At 41.5% G+C, this 12736-nt stretch overlaps 2 protein-coding genes across 2 annotated transcripts; one reads left to right on the top strand and one right to left on the bottom strand.

Moving 5' to 3' along the window:
- Positions 1–698: 698 nt before the first annotated feature.
- Positions 699–1605, bottom strand: tnnt2c (troponin T2c, cardiac; the record flags this gene model as incomplete). Its single annotated transcript, XM_079551435.1, has 1 exon — positions 699–1605. The coding sequence occupies one exon, from the start codon at positions 1603–1605 to the stop codon at positions 730–732; it is 876 nt and encodes a 291-aa protein (XP_079407561.1). The 3' UTR covers positions 699–729.
- Positions 1606–4789: 3184 nt separating this feature from the next.
- Positions 4790–6549, top strand: LOC306959346 (transcription termination factor 2, mitochondrial-like; the record flags this gene model as incomplete). Its single annotated transcript, XM_079551434.1, has 2 exons — positions 4790–4853; positions 5490–6549. A coding segment is annotated over exon 2 (1041 nt), but the record flags the coding sequence as incomplete, so codon positions are not given.
- Positions 6550–12736: the final 6187 nt, after the last annotated feature.

Below are 12736 nucleotides of genomic sequence, written 5' to 3'. Positions count from 1 at the left end.
TCTGATTCATGTTTCAGTAGTGACGTAAATTATTCGAAACAAAACACAAAATAGCCTTCATACGTCTCAAAATGAAGATTGTTGCTTAAAGATTCACTCACAGTGTCACAAGTTGCTATTTTCCTTTCACTCAAGTAAGAGTAGAGATATTCTATCATATCACTCAAGTAGAAGTGTAAAATCCTTAAGGAAAGAACTTGCAAAAGTACAGTGTTTCTTGAAAAAGTTAGATGTAACTGAGTACTGCCCTGTGTGGCCGTCCTCATATTTGTACTTGTGTATGAAGTGACCAATATTAAACCTACAACCTGCTTTCACCATACCAATAACTTCATACCCGTATTTAATTTGGTTAAAAAAAACACACAAACACATCACAGCAAAGGTTTTTTGTTTATTAAACACAAATTTGAGGTGAGCCTATAGTTTATGCCAGCTTAGCTCTTTCAAGTTCCCAGAAATGCATAGTGATGATATCAGTGTCGAATATAACAATAATAATAATACTAATAATACTAATAATACTAATACTAATAATAATAATAATAATAATAATAATAATAATAATAATAATAATAATAATAATAATAATAATAGACTTTTTCTTTTTAACTGAAGAAAGTGCCTATTGTGAGGATGACAATACTAATCCGTTTAGTGACGTATGATTGTTTCGAACGCTCACAATGTCTCCAAACATGGTTTCCAGTTGCAAAGGGCTTATTTCACTCACTTCCAGGAGCCGGACTTGCCCTTGGCCCCTCGTGTGGTCTTGGATGCCTTTGAGCCCCGTTGGTGATCGTTCACTCTGTTACGCAGCACGTAGATGTCGTACTTCTGCCTCTTGAGTTTTTCAGCGAACTCAAACTTCTCAGCATGTAGCTGATGGAGCCACTGCCACAGTTCCTGGGCCTTCTCCACCAGTTTCTCTTGGTTCAGGTGGTCAATATTCAGAGGCTTGCGGCGCTCTAACAAGGCCTTCCTCTTCTCCTCTCTCGCCGTAAGCCTTTTGCCCTTCTTCTGATCCGCCTTCTGAAGGAAACCACCAAAGGACTTGTTGGTGAATATCTTTTTCTTCTTGGCTTCTTCCTCTGCACGCAGCTTTGCAGCCTCTTCTTCGCGTCGAGCCTTTTCTTCAGCCAGACGAGCCTGACGCTCTCGCTCTTGCTCTGCACGGACGCGCTGTTGTTCCGCGCGGTCAGCACGCCTGCGCTCAATGCGGTTACGCAGCGCCACAAGCTCCTCTTCTTCCTTTTGGCGGCCGGAAAAGTGAAGTTCTATCAATGTCTGGAGATCATTAAAGTCCTTCTCCAGTCTTTTCCGGTGCAGGTCATCAAAATCCACTTTCTCACCATCTGGGAGTTTAGGAGGGGAAATGTTTGGCAAATAAGTTGTTTTGTGTCGCCGCCTGGAGTCGCTCTCGTGCTCTTCTTCCTCCTTTTTCTCATGTTCACAATTTTGCCCCTCTTCTTCTTCTTCTTCCTCCTCCTCCTCCTCTTCTTCTACTCCATCTTCATCAACCTCTTCTTCAGCCTCTTCCTCATGTTCTCCCTCCGAGTTCACGTCCTCCTGTTCATACTCCATGATGTCTTCAGTGTCTGACATTATAGAGGCTTGCAGACAACTTCAGAGGAACAGAGTGTGTGTTGGGCCAAACTATAGACTCTGGAGGTCCCTGATCCAGCACAGCCTTTTAAAGCATTGGGCTTCACCATGTGATCACAGTCTCACAGAAAAAGGTCAAAAAGAGGGCGGATTGAGACGAATGGGGGAGCGTCTATTTTGTCCATCAGCTGGTCTTCTCCAGCACATGCCCTTCTTCCCTAGAGCCCTGTTCCTCCTCCGTCCTTTGTATGGGCAGGCTGTCAAACTATTTCAGATGCACAACAGATGCACTCAAACACTTGTGCCTTTCAGTGTCCAGTCATTATTATATACAATCATTATGTTACAGACATGGATTAAGGCAAAACATATTTCCACACAGTTGACATGCTATCCCTAATGGGTATAATTAGGTGCTCTTATCAACATTTTAATCCAAAGGTTTAAGTTAGAGCTGTTGCAGAAGACTAACTCATTTCAAGGGACGACACTGACAGACAGGTGCCACAATGTCTGAGAATCTCAATGAAGTCAACTCAGTCTCTTTAGATAAAGCAAATGATGTGATCCAGTTAAGGATTAGCAGGTCTAAGGGAGCACACATTTCTGGCCTGTTATGACTCATGATAAGGATGATTATTGGTAATTAGAGTCTTAGACACATACGGATGCCTATGATAATGCACTGTCTGCAGAGACTGTGGGGTTTACTAAAGCATGGCACATTAAGGCAGCAGGTGGTCTCAGAGTAATTAAGGCACAGGGAACAACTGTGTTCATCACCAAAGAGAAACAACAAATGACAAGGGCTATAAATACTTCCTCTGTCTGGAGCTCTGTACAAAAATATCTGGAACCAATGAAAAGTTACAGCTGGTTCTTGGACAGATGTCATTTGAAAAAATGTGTTGTTTTTGGAGGGGGAAGGATTAGCAAAGGCACTTCTGTCAGCCTGGACTATCGCAAAAGCATTGCTTATATGTTATACAAAAGCATATTTGGTCCTTTCATGTACTGCAGACTCCCAGTTATAAGATTTCAGACACTGCAATGAATGGCTGTGACAACTTGCCTCAACTGTTCAATTGTCAATGGAGTTTTTCCTATAAATGAATAAAATAAAATAAATTGATGAATATATTTAAATTGGTTCAACTTTGTTGTCTGTGGCTTAACTTTGAAACAAAGTTTGTAAACTATTAACCCAAGACTAGTGATGACTGTGGTTTGGGTACGAGCACTGAGAAAAAAAAAGAAAAAAACTTATAGCAGACTGCATAGAAGCTCAAAACTATAGGTTGTTTTCATGTTTCACCATATAGTTACATTTACTTGACTAACCTTTTGAATTTAGCTTCAAGACATTTTGAAATGACAGCTCTTTGCATGTTCTCCTTGTGTTTGCGGTTCCCTCCAGGTGCTCCGGTTTCCCCTATACCAGCATAAACATGTACAATAGGTCAGGATGAATGATGAGGTGTATGTGTGTCAGAGGGACAGTTGGTGCAAATGTGTGCAATCTACCCCAGGAGAACCTGTAGAGATACATGTGTCGCTTGTCACCAGCATGAATGAAGTCCATATCATATACAAACAAACAAGCTTCCATTCTATTCCAAGTGACAAAAGCCTTGTAATGATCTCACAATGGAGAAATTCACTTGTTACGAAAGCTCTCAAGAACACTCAGGGAATGCAAAGAGTCAGGAAAAAATGTGGCTAATTGTTATCCTTTTTAAATACCAAGGTTGTTTGCATTATTCTGTCTGCATGTGTTGCAAATTACCTCAGCAAATAGAGATAATACTGGTCTATACAGAAGCCTAATAGATACATTTTTCGGGTGACTATACTTTTGACAAATGTAGCATATTCCTATTTTCATTAGTGCAGTCCTGGCAGAATAGCGTCCTCTTGTGGTTAGGTTGGAGGAATACATTGCTTTAATGATGAATATATAGTCGAATGAATTTGCGACTGCCTTCATACAGTATGGATGAACTTCCAGCTACTCTAGGCCTATCCTTTTTTTGTAGAGTCTACTGCTCATCAACAAAACATCCCCAAGAGCCACATACATGAAATGAAACTGAAACCATTGGCTTGAAGTCCGCGTTTGTTCTTTTTTTCCTATAATTTTGCATTAAATAGTGATTATTAACTGACAAAGACAAGGAAAACAGACTGTGTCTTCAAACTGTTTGTGTCTCACAAATATGTGACCTGGTTCTATAGATTAGTTGTCTTGTGGTTTACTTTACCCCAGGCGCAGGTTAAGTTAAACAGACTTATACACATATACTGTAGTTGCAGCGCTGTTTACGACCAGATCCAACAGAGAGGTGCTGTCGTGAATATTGTACTTGGACACAAACAAAATTGCCTGGCCTGGGCCTGCCAGACACTCCTCCTTTCTGTTCAAAAGTAGAACCTTCTGGACAGCTCCTCGCAGCCATTTCACATCGTTTCACGATTTGATCCACATCGGTCCAATCACGCACCGAGAGGCGGGACTTCATTACCACAAGACGCGGAAGCCGTCACCACCGTCACCACACTCTACCAAAAGATGGCGTGCGCTGCGAGTGACGATGTTTTCTTCTGCTCTTTCGTCTGTTTTAAATCATTTGGAAAAAAACGTAATCCCTAAAACAAGCACAGAAGCAGCACAGAAGCGTTCCTCGTAAATAAGGACGTTTTTGGAAAGGCTTCCTGACACTTGTTGCTGCGACTTATCTAGCGTTGCTCTGATTGGTTGATAACGTCTGTCAATCACGCGCACCGGGAAGTCGTTGAGATCATGCTCGCTCCCAGACTATATATGTCTTTGAAATATCTTTGAAAAAGCATGTAGTTTGGCAGGCCAGGCAACAAACAAAAGGGTCCATTGAGAAATGAAATAGTCAGAAATGTAGGTTTATTCCATAATGGCTCGAAATGGTTGAGACATTTCCCTCAAAGTCTTTCATCTGCCATTCTGTCTGTTAGTTCTTTCAGCCAATCTGTTATTAATGCGATCACGACATGAATCTGTAAAGCTTACATACAGATTACATCATTAATCTGCATAAATCAAAAGAAATAAATGGACATGCTTCTCGTAAAAAAAAAGAAGAGATACTCGTGACGTCATTTGGCTCCGCCCATTTGAAGGCAAGGAGCGAGTATGTTTACCATGCGTGTGTACGTGTATGCAGTGCACAGCGGAGTGTAGGAGCTCTATTCGCGGTTCACTGGGACAAAAGCTGGTAAACCAATATTGCTTTTTTTATCAAGCTTTATGCACAAAATGAATGCAATGACTGCGCTTAGAAGTATATCCTGCGTAGACAAGCATGAAGCGAACGTTTCCCAACCAACTGCTGCGATATGGCTACACAATGTAAGCTACCGGTACATTATGCTTCAGTACACTATGTTCTCCTAGATTGTATCTCTGTCCCACTGACAGCAACAGTAGCACGAATATTTCTAAACTCACGTTCATATCCGATTATTAGTGGTTTAAATTATCTAATTATAGTGTTAACTGGAAACAATGTTATAGTAATTATAATTTATGTAAAGGAATGGGCTTGCTATTTATATAGTTATTTGTTGTTATGTTTGTACTTATGATTTATGCTGGTCTGATTAATCATATTTGTCTTTACGTTCAATGAATAAATTGTAATAAAAACTACCGCACAAATATTTCTAATCTCGCTTTCAGTCATCATATCCGATTATTATGTGATCAAATTAGAATTATAGTGCTGACTGAAAAAGCGTTATTGTATTGTAATTATAACGATCTCAAAGTCTGAAATGAAGCTCTGTTGGTTGTAAAAAATAACTATTAACAAAAATAACACCCTAATCATTCTATCTATACTTCCTAACAGATGTGCACTGCTGACCACGATGCTGCGTGTCACCACTGCCTCTCTGTGCACATACAGCCAGAGGATAAAATTACCTCTTACCCCCGTGGCACCGTTCTCCAAAGTGACCTCTGGCCACAACAGACCAGAGAACCCACACACAATAGATGCACTCTGCAAACTCTCTGTGGACATTGGGAAGGTTCGCAAATTTAAGAGCTGGGTGCTGTCAGAAACGTCAGTCTATGCTAGTCAAAACGCCGCCATGCTGAGGGTCATGGGTGCGGATCCTGCTCTAGTTGCCTCAATCCTACAAAACCACCCCGAAGCGATCCTGTGCCGGCCGTATGACATAGCTGCCCAGAAAGACCTGTGGATGTCTGTGTGTGCGAGTGAGCGCGAGTTGATCAGCATTATTGAGAAGTTCCCAGCTGCTTTCTTTATGACGTATTGCCATGAAAACCAGCGTGCCAACCTTCATTACCTCCAGAGTCTTGGTTTGTCTAAAAGAGTCATTGGTAAAGTGATGGCCAGTGCCCCACAGAGCTTCAGTCAGCCCGTTCAGATGAATAAAGAGGTCATCCACACCTTGAGAGAGACGTACCTGGATCTGGGAGGTGATGAGCATAACCTCCGTGTGTGGCTACAAAAGCTCCTTGGCCTCAACCCTTACATTTTACGGTGGCCTGCTGCAGCTTGGAGGGATGGCTTGTGCTTCCTGACAGATGAGGGCTTCACAAAGGAGGAGATACTTTGTCTGGTCTCCGGCCTCAAAGCCTCTATTGCAGAGCTTCAGCCACAGACCATGCACCAGGCACTGTCCTTTATTGAACAAGCCCTGGATTGTTCCAAGGAGGAGTTAAAACAGATTGTAATCTGCAGTCCAGCGATACTGTTATACTCCTTTCCCACTCTGGTGGAGAGGTTCTATGGGTTGATGGATATCGGACTGAACTCAGAGCAGATGAAGGAGTCCCCTGCTGTCCTGGAGCTGTCCACTCAGACGGTGCGGTACCGTATACAAAAACTAGCCTCCTGTGGGTATGACATCCACAGTGGCACCCTGGACATAATTGTAGGATCTAGGCAAGGCAAGGCAAGGCAAGTTTATTTATATGGCACATTTCATGTACTTGACAACTCAATGTGCCTCACAGTAACACCAAACAGAGCAAAAATAGAATAAAAAGCATTAAAAACACAATAAAAAGCATCAAAAACACAATGAAAATCAAGAAAACAAATCATTAGTTACAATTACATTAACATTTCAATCTCCATAGGCAGCAGTAAAAAGGTGTCCTTTCAGCCTGGACTTAAAAATGCTCAGGGTTGAGGCCTGTCTCAGATCCTCATTGAGGCTGTTCCAGACTTTTGCTGCATAAACCTGAAATGCAGCCTGACCATGTTTGTTATTGACTCTGGGAATCACCAGGAGACCCCTGCCTGACGATCTCAGGGCCCGAGGTGGTTCATATAGTTGTAACATGTCAGAGATGTACTTAGGTGCTTGACAATGAAGGGACTTATACACAAGCAGAGCTGTTTTAAACTCTATTCTCTGAGCAACAGGAAGCCAGTGCAGAGACCGGAGCACTGGACTGATGTGGTCGTATTTCCTGATTTTGGTCAGGACTCGAGCCGCAGCATTTTGGATGTACTGCAGTTGTCTAACAGCTCGTTTAGAGAGGCCAGTGAACAGGCCGTTACAATAGTCTAACCGGCTAGAGACAAAAGCATGAATTAGTCTCTCCAAGTCTGGTCTGGACACTATGTTTTTTATTTTGGCAATGTTTTTTAGGTGGTAATAGGCCGCTGATGTAATGGACTTGATATGATTGTTCAGATTCAGGTCTGAGTCCATGATTACCCCGAGATTTCTAACTTGACTTTTGGGTGCCAGTGAAAGAGCTTCAAGATGACCAATGACAACCTCTCGGTGTTTTTGTGGGCCAAAGACGATTATCTCAGTTTTATCTGTATTCAGCTGGAGGAAGTTATTTTGCATCCACGCACTAATCTGTTTGATGCAATGACACAGTGAATCTATAGGCCCATTTTCACCCACTGTCAATGAAACATAGATCTGCGTATCATCTGCGTAATTATGATAAGATACATTGTTACCTGATATTAATTGGCCTAGCGGGAGCATGTACAAATTAAACAAGAGGGGCCCCAGAATCGACCCCTGGGGAACACCACAAGTCAATGCTATTAGGTCTGAGACGCAGTTTCCGATGGCGACATAATATGTTCGTTCCTCGAGGTAGGATCTGAACCACTCGAGAGCCTTTCCAGAGATTCCCACCCAGGTTTTTAACCTCTCTACTAAGATCCCGTGGTCCACTGTGTCAAACGCAGCGCTCAGGTCCAGCAGAACTAAGACTGTGACCTTGCCTGCATCTGTATTTAGCCTGATGTCATTTGTCACTTTGATCAAGGCTGTCTCAGTGCTGTGACAGGGTCTGAAGCCCGACTGGAACACGTCAAAAACATTATTTACAATAAGAAAGTCCGTAAGCTGGCTGTAAACCACTTTCTCCAAGACTTTTCCTATAAAGGGCAGATTTGAAATAGGCCGATAATTGTTCATTTCTGTTGCATCAAGACCACTCTTCTTCAGCAGTGGCTTAATGACAGCTGTTTTTAGGGCCTTTGGAAAAACTCCAGTCTGGAGGGAGGTGTTAACTAGACACGTGAGTTGTTGGGATAAACTGCTCAGCACAGACTTCAAAAATCTGGTTGGCAGTTCATCCAGGCAACAGGTACTTGAGCTCAGACCAGAGATAACATCCTCCACTAAGTCAGGAGTGACCGGTGCAAAATGTGTCAGCTCTAGTTCTATTACTGGTTGAAATGTTACCATTTGTTGTGAGAAGCTAATAGCGTTTTTAATTGCTTGGACCTTGTCGCTAAAAAAATTTGCAAACTCATTGCACTTGGAAGTACATATTAATTCATGGGGCAATGAAACTGGAGGGTTTGTGAGTCTGCTAACCGTGGAAAACAGAACACGAGAGTTACCGTGGCAATTTGAAATTATTTCAGCAAAATACTTCTCTCTTGCTCTACGCAGAGTCTGGTTGAACATGTGTAACTTTTCTTTGTAAATTTCATAATGTACCTGAAGCTTTGATTTGCGCCATGTTCGTTCAGCTCTCCGGCACTCCCTTTTATGTGCCCGGACCGAATCTTCATTTATCCAAGGGGCCTTTTGCTTAGTTTTAACAATTTTATCCTTAACAGGGGCTATGGTGTCCAAGACATTTAAAACACCTGACGTATAAGCGCTCAACAAATTATCAACATCGGAACAGGGGGAATCTTCAAATGTTATCATTTCTATAAACTGTTCCCTTGTTTTATCATTTATGAGTCTTTTCTGAACCACTGCGGACCCAACTGCTGGCTTGGGCACGACAGAAAGTTCAAAGAAAACACAAAAATGATCAGATAGTGCAACATCAACAACATTCACATTAGAGATTGAAACACCTTTTGTAATAAGAAGGTCCAATGTGTGACCCCTGTTATGGGTGGGCTCAGACACATGTTGGGTTAAACCAAATGTGTCCAGGACAGCATTGAGTTCTTTTGTGTGCCGGTCATTCAGTACATCCACATGCACATTCAGGTCTCCAGTAATTATCAAAAGGTCAAATTCAGTTGCCACAATTGAGATTAATCCAATAAAATCATCGATAAAAGAAACATTTTGGGGCGGTCTATAAATAACAATATAGAGTATGGCAGATTGTTGTATCTTCATTTTAAATGACACATACTCAAATGATGAAAACTCCCCAAACGACAGTTTGTGACAAGATAAATTGTCCTTAAATAGGGAACAGACACCCCCACCTCTCTGATTGTGTCTTATTTCAGACATAAAGTTAAAATTTTATGTCTGAAATAAGATCTAAGCGGTCCTTTGACATGATCTGTGCTATGTTGCAAAAAAGACAGCAAAACTCTGCAACTCTGTGATCTTGTCCAAGATCTGTGTAGAGATTTTTTTTAAATTAAAATTAACACCCTGGAATCATACCTATGTGGAAGATTGTAAGCTTTTGCAATGCATTTTTATACAGTGATTGTACCAATAAAGCACTTTTGTTATTAAATGTGACATTGTTAAACTTCCCTACTTCTCTATTTAACGCTCACACTGTGTTCCAAGGTAAAAATAAAGTGTATATGAAGAAAAAACAGCAACTATTTCCAATATTTATAGAAATTACATTAAATTACTTATTACTTACATTATGTATTTATTAGGGGAGTGACATACAAGGGTAACATACAGTGAAGTTGTACAGATGTTGCAATCATCATAGATGTTGATGTAAACAACGCAACACATCTGCTGATAGATACATTTGAAAACTCACTCACTAAACTGGATGTTAACTATGTTTAAATCATAAAATAATGATCTTACTTACATACATTCCAAAAGCATAAATTAAACTATCTCTAATTAAATTGAAAAAGTCTAAAAAAGTACCATCACGTAACACAGTTTGGAAAACACTGAATGACAGGTTGAATTAAGAGTCATTGTATAAACTCACACTTTTGAATTACATGGCTCTGTATGTACTGTATGTAGGCCTACTGTATGTAGTGTATGTACTGTATGTACTGTATGTACTGTATGTACTGGTACCCGCAGCTCAATAACTTTTGAGATGTACCGTGACATGGCAAAAAATAAGTCTGAAAAAAATATGTATAAGAAAACCAAAATACCCAGGTTGCCATGGAGTTCTCACCCAGTTGGTGTGTAGAGAGGCTAATTTATAGATCACTTGGTTCATACATCCTGCCAGTTCTTCATCTTCTCCACTTCACTTTGAATCAATGGGTAAACTTACCACCTGAAGCTGCAGCGGTATCGGCTCACCACCAGTCTAACACATATCCAATATTCCCATTGCTGTTCACATCTTCATTATTGATGGAACTGTTACCGACAGTGTGTGTGTGTGTGTGTGTGTGTGTGTGTGTGTGTGTGTGTGTGTGTGTGTGTGTGTGTGTGTGTGTGTGTGTGTGTGTGCGCGCGTGCGTGCGTGCGTGCGTGTGCGTGTGCGTGTGTGTGTGTGTGTGTGTGTGTGTGTGTGTGTGCGTGCGTGTGTTTACACATGACTACTATGTTATTGATTATTACTTATATAGGCCTATACTCTTCAGTGTGTACCGTGTGGTTTTGTAAGCCTATAAGCCAATTTTATTTGTATATTTTTCTGTAGTAACCCCATTTTGAAACAAGATGGCGCCATAAACCTTAGCCATAAAGACTACAGCCATATCCATGTCATTGTACAATTTTTTTTTATTTTTTTTTCATGAAGTAGCATCTTCCCCCTTAGAGAGAACCTTCTTACAAATACAGGCAGCACAACATCAACAGCTCAATTTGACCTTTTTCAGAAAAGAGACATGGCACATTCAGCACTCTCAATCACATAACTCATGACAAAAAAAACACATCATAACTGTAGATGCCAATCACAAATGAAGATTTGTTTACCTACAGCATCCATGACACGGAAGAATTTAATGATGTTTTCAGAAGAAGAAAAAAAGCGTATCTATTATAGAAAACGCTATCTCAATGGCCGCCGCCTGGGCGCCGCCATTTTTATTTCCCATACCGACTTCGAAGCTAAGCAGGGAGGGCCTGGTTAGGACTGGGATGGGAGACCGTTTGGGAACCTGGCGACAGTAGTGAGTGTGTGCGTGGTTGGTGGTGGGGGCTGATGTGCGCAGTGGACTGAATGAATACTGCAACAAATTGTACACCGACGAGCGTCTGGAACAGCGCTAAATAGGACTTGCCATGTTCATTTCCCAACAATCCGCGGGCGGCCCCACGTCACCGTCCCACCGGCCGCGGGCATTGGTCACGGGTCCATATGGACCGCGGTGCTGCTGTCCGAGGACAACCCGCCGTCACAACAACGCGAGTGCACGAGATCTGACTGCCGTGCGTGTGTGTGTGTATGTGTGCGTGCGCGCATCCTAACAGGGCGATGTGTGTCATCGTCACTCACCCTAAACTGCAGCTGCAGACGCTCCGCGGGTACAGGTACATCCTCCAAAACACATCTACGCGTCTTTGTTTAAGTCTCTCCTGCAGTGACCGAGGCTGTGGTTCATTACAGATCCAGTGCTGTCATGTCAGAAGCTCAGACACATGCGTAAGACCCAATCCTGCTCATATTGCGTTTCCAAAGTTTTGTCTCCGACAAAAACTACACGCAGAAACACGAGCTTCAACTGAAACGCGCTGCTCCGAGAGCTTCAGCCTCCGTGTGCGGAAAGCGAAAGTGAAACCACTTAACGAGCGCATGGCCTGCACTGTTGCTTTTTTTTTTTAATTTATGTTTTTTTTTTACTTTGCTGCTGTACCATTTCTTCTCTATTTCTTCTTTACATTCTATAAATCGCCTTTGAAAGCATTGCCAATTGTATTATAAGGATATAAATACTGTCTAATAAAAAACAACTTCTTATTTTTTAGATTGCACCAAACCACGGGTCCTGCACCGTGAACCGAACCGTTAGAGCTGAACCGCTAATATTTCTCCATAAATATTCCACTGTTTCTTGAATTCTATTCCCTGAGTTTTGCAACATATTGTCCATGTAGTTTATAAGAAAGGAGTACGGGTGCAAACACTCCAATTGCAGTTTGTTTGAAATTATTTTTAGCATTCATTATTTTAAACATTTGGAGTGGCCATAGTTTTAGGAATGGGTTGGGAACCACTGGTCTGCTTACTGCGGGTCTACAGCTGTACTGAGTGACGGGTTATAGGGACTATACTGGACATTTCTTTGTAATAACTCATAATCACTGAATATCAAATGTGGAGACTAGCGAGGCCCGGCCAAAGGCCGGGTCTCAGCTAGTTGATTATATAATAGCCTATATTTTGTTGACAGAGAAGTTAATGAAAGTTGATAGACCAAGTGAAAACATCTGCAACAACACACAAAGCATAATTTAACATGTAAATGTTGTGTATGTTTGTACATGATGACAGTTGAGCTTAGGTTTATCATAGCAGTAGTGTTTTTTTTATTTTTTTATCATGTGCAAAAGGCACACTGCGTAACTTTTTGTTTTCCCCTATTGCCATCAATGAAAACATGCTCCTCATGAGCAGCTAGGCTATTTTTGCAGTGGATAGGGGCTATTTGTCACCCTTTTTTTTCTAGAGTTCACTGCTCATCAACAGAAAATCCCACAAGAGTCA

Source organism: Gobius niger (assembly GCF_951799975.1).
Source record: "Gobius niger genome assembly, chromosome: 2".
Lineage (NCBI taxonomy): Eukaryota > Metazoa > Chordata > Actinopteri > Gobiiformes > Gobiidae > Gobius > Gobius niger.
The sequence above is the reverse complement of the archived record's forward strand: the minus strand, read 5'-3'. Positions and strand labels throughout refer to the sequence as shown.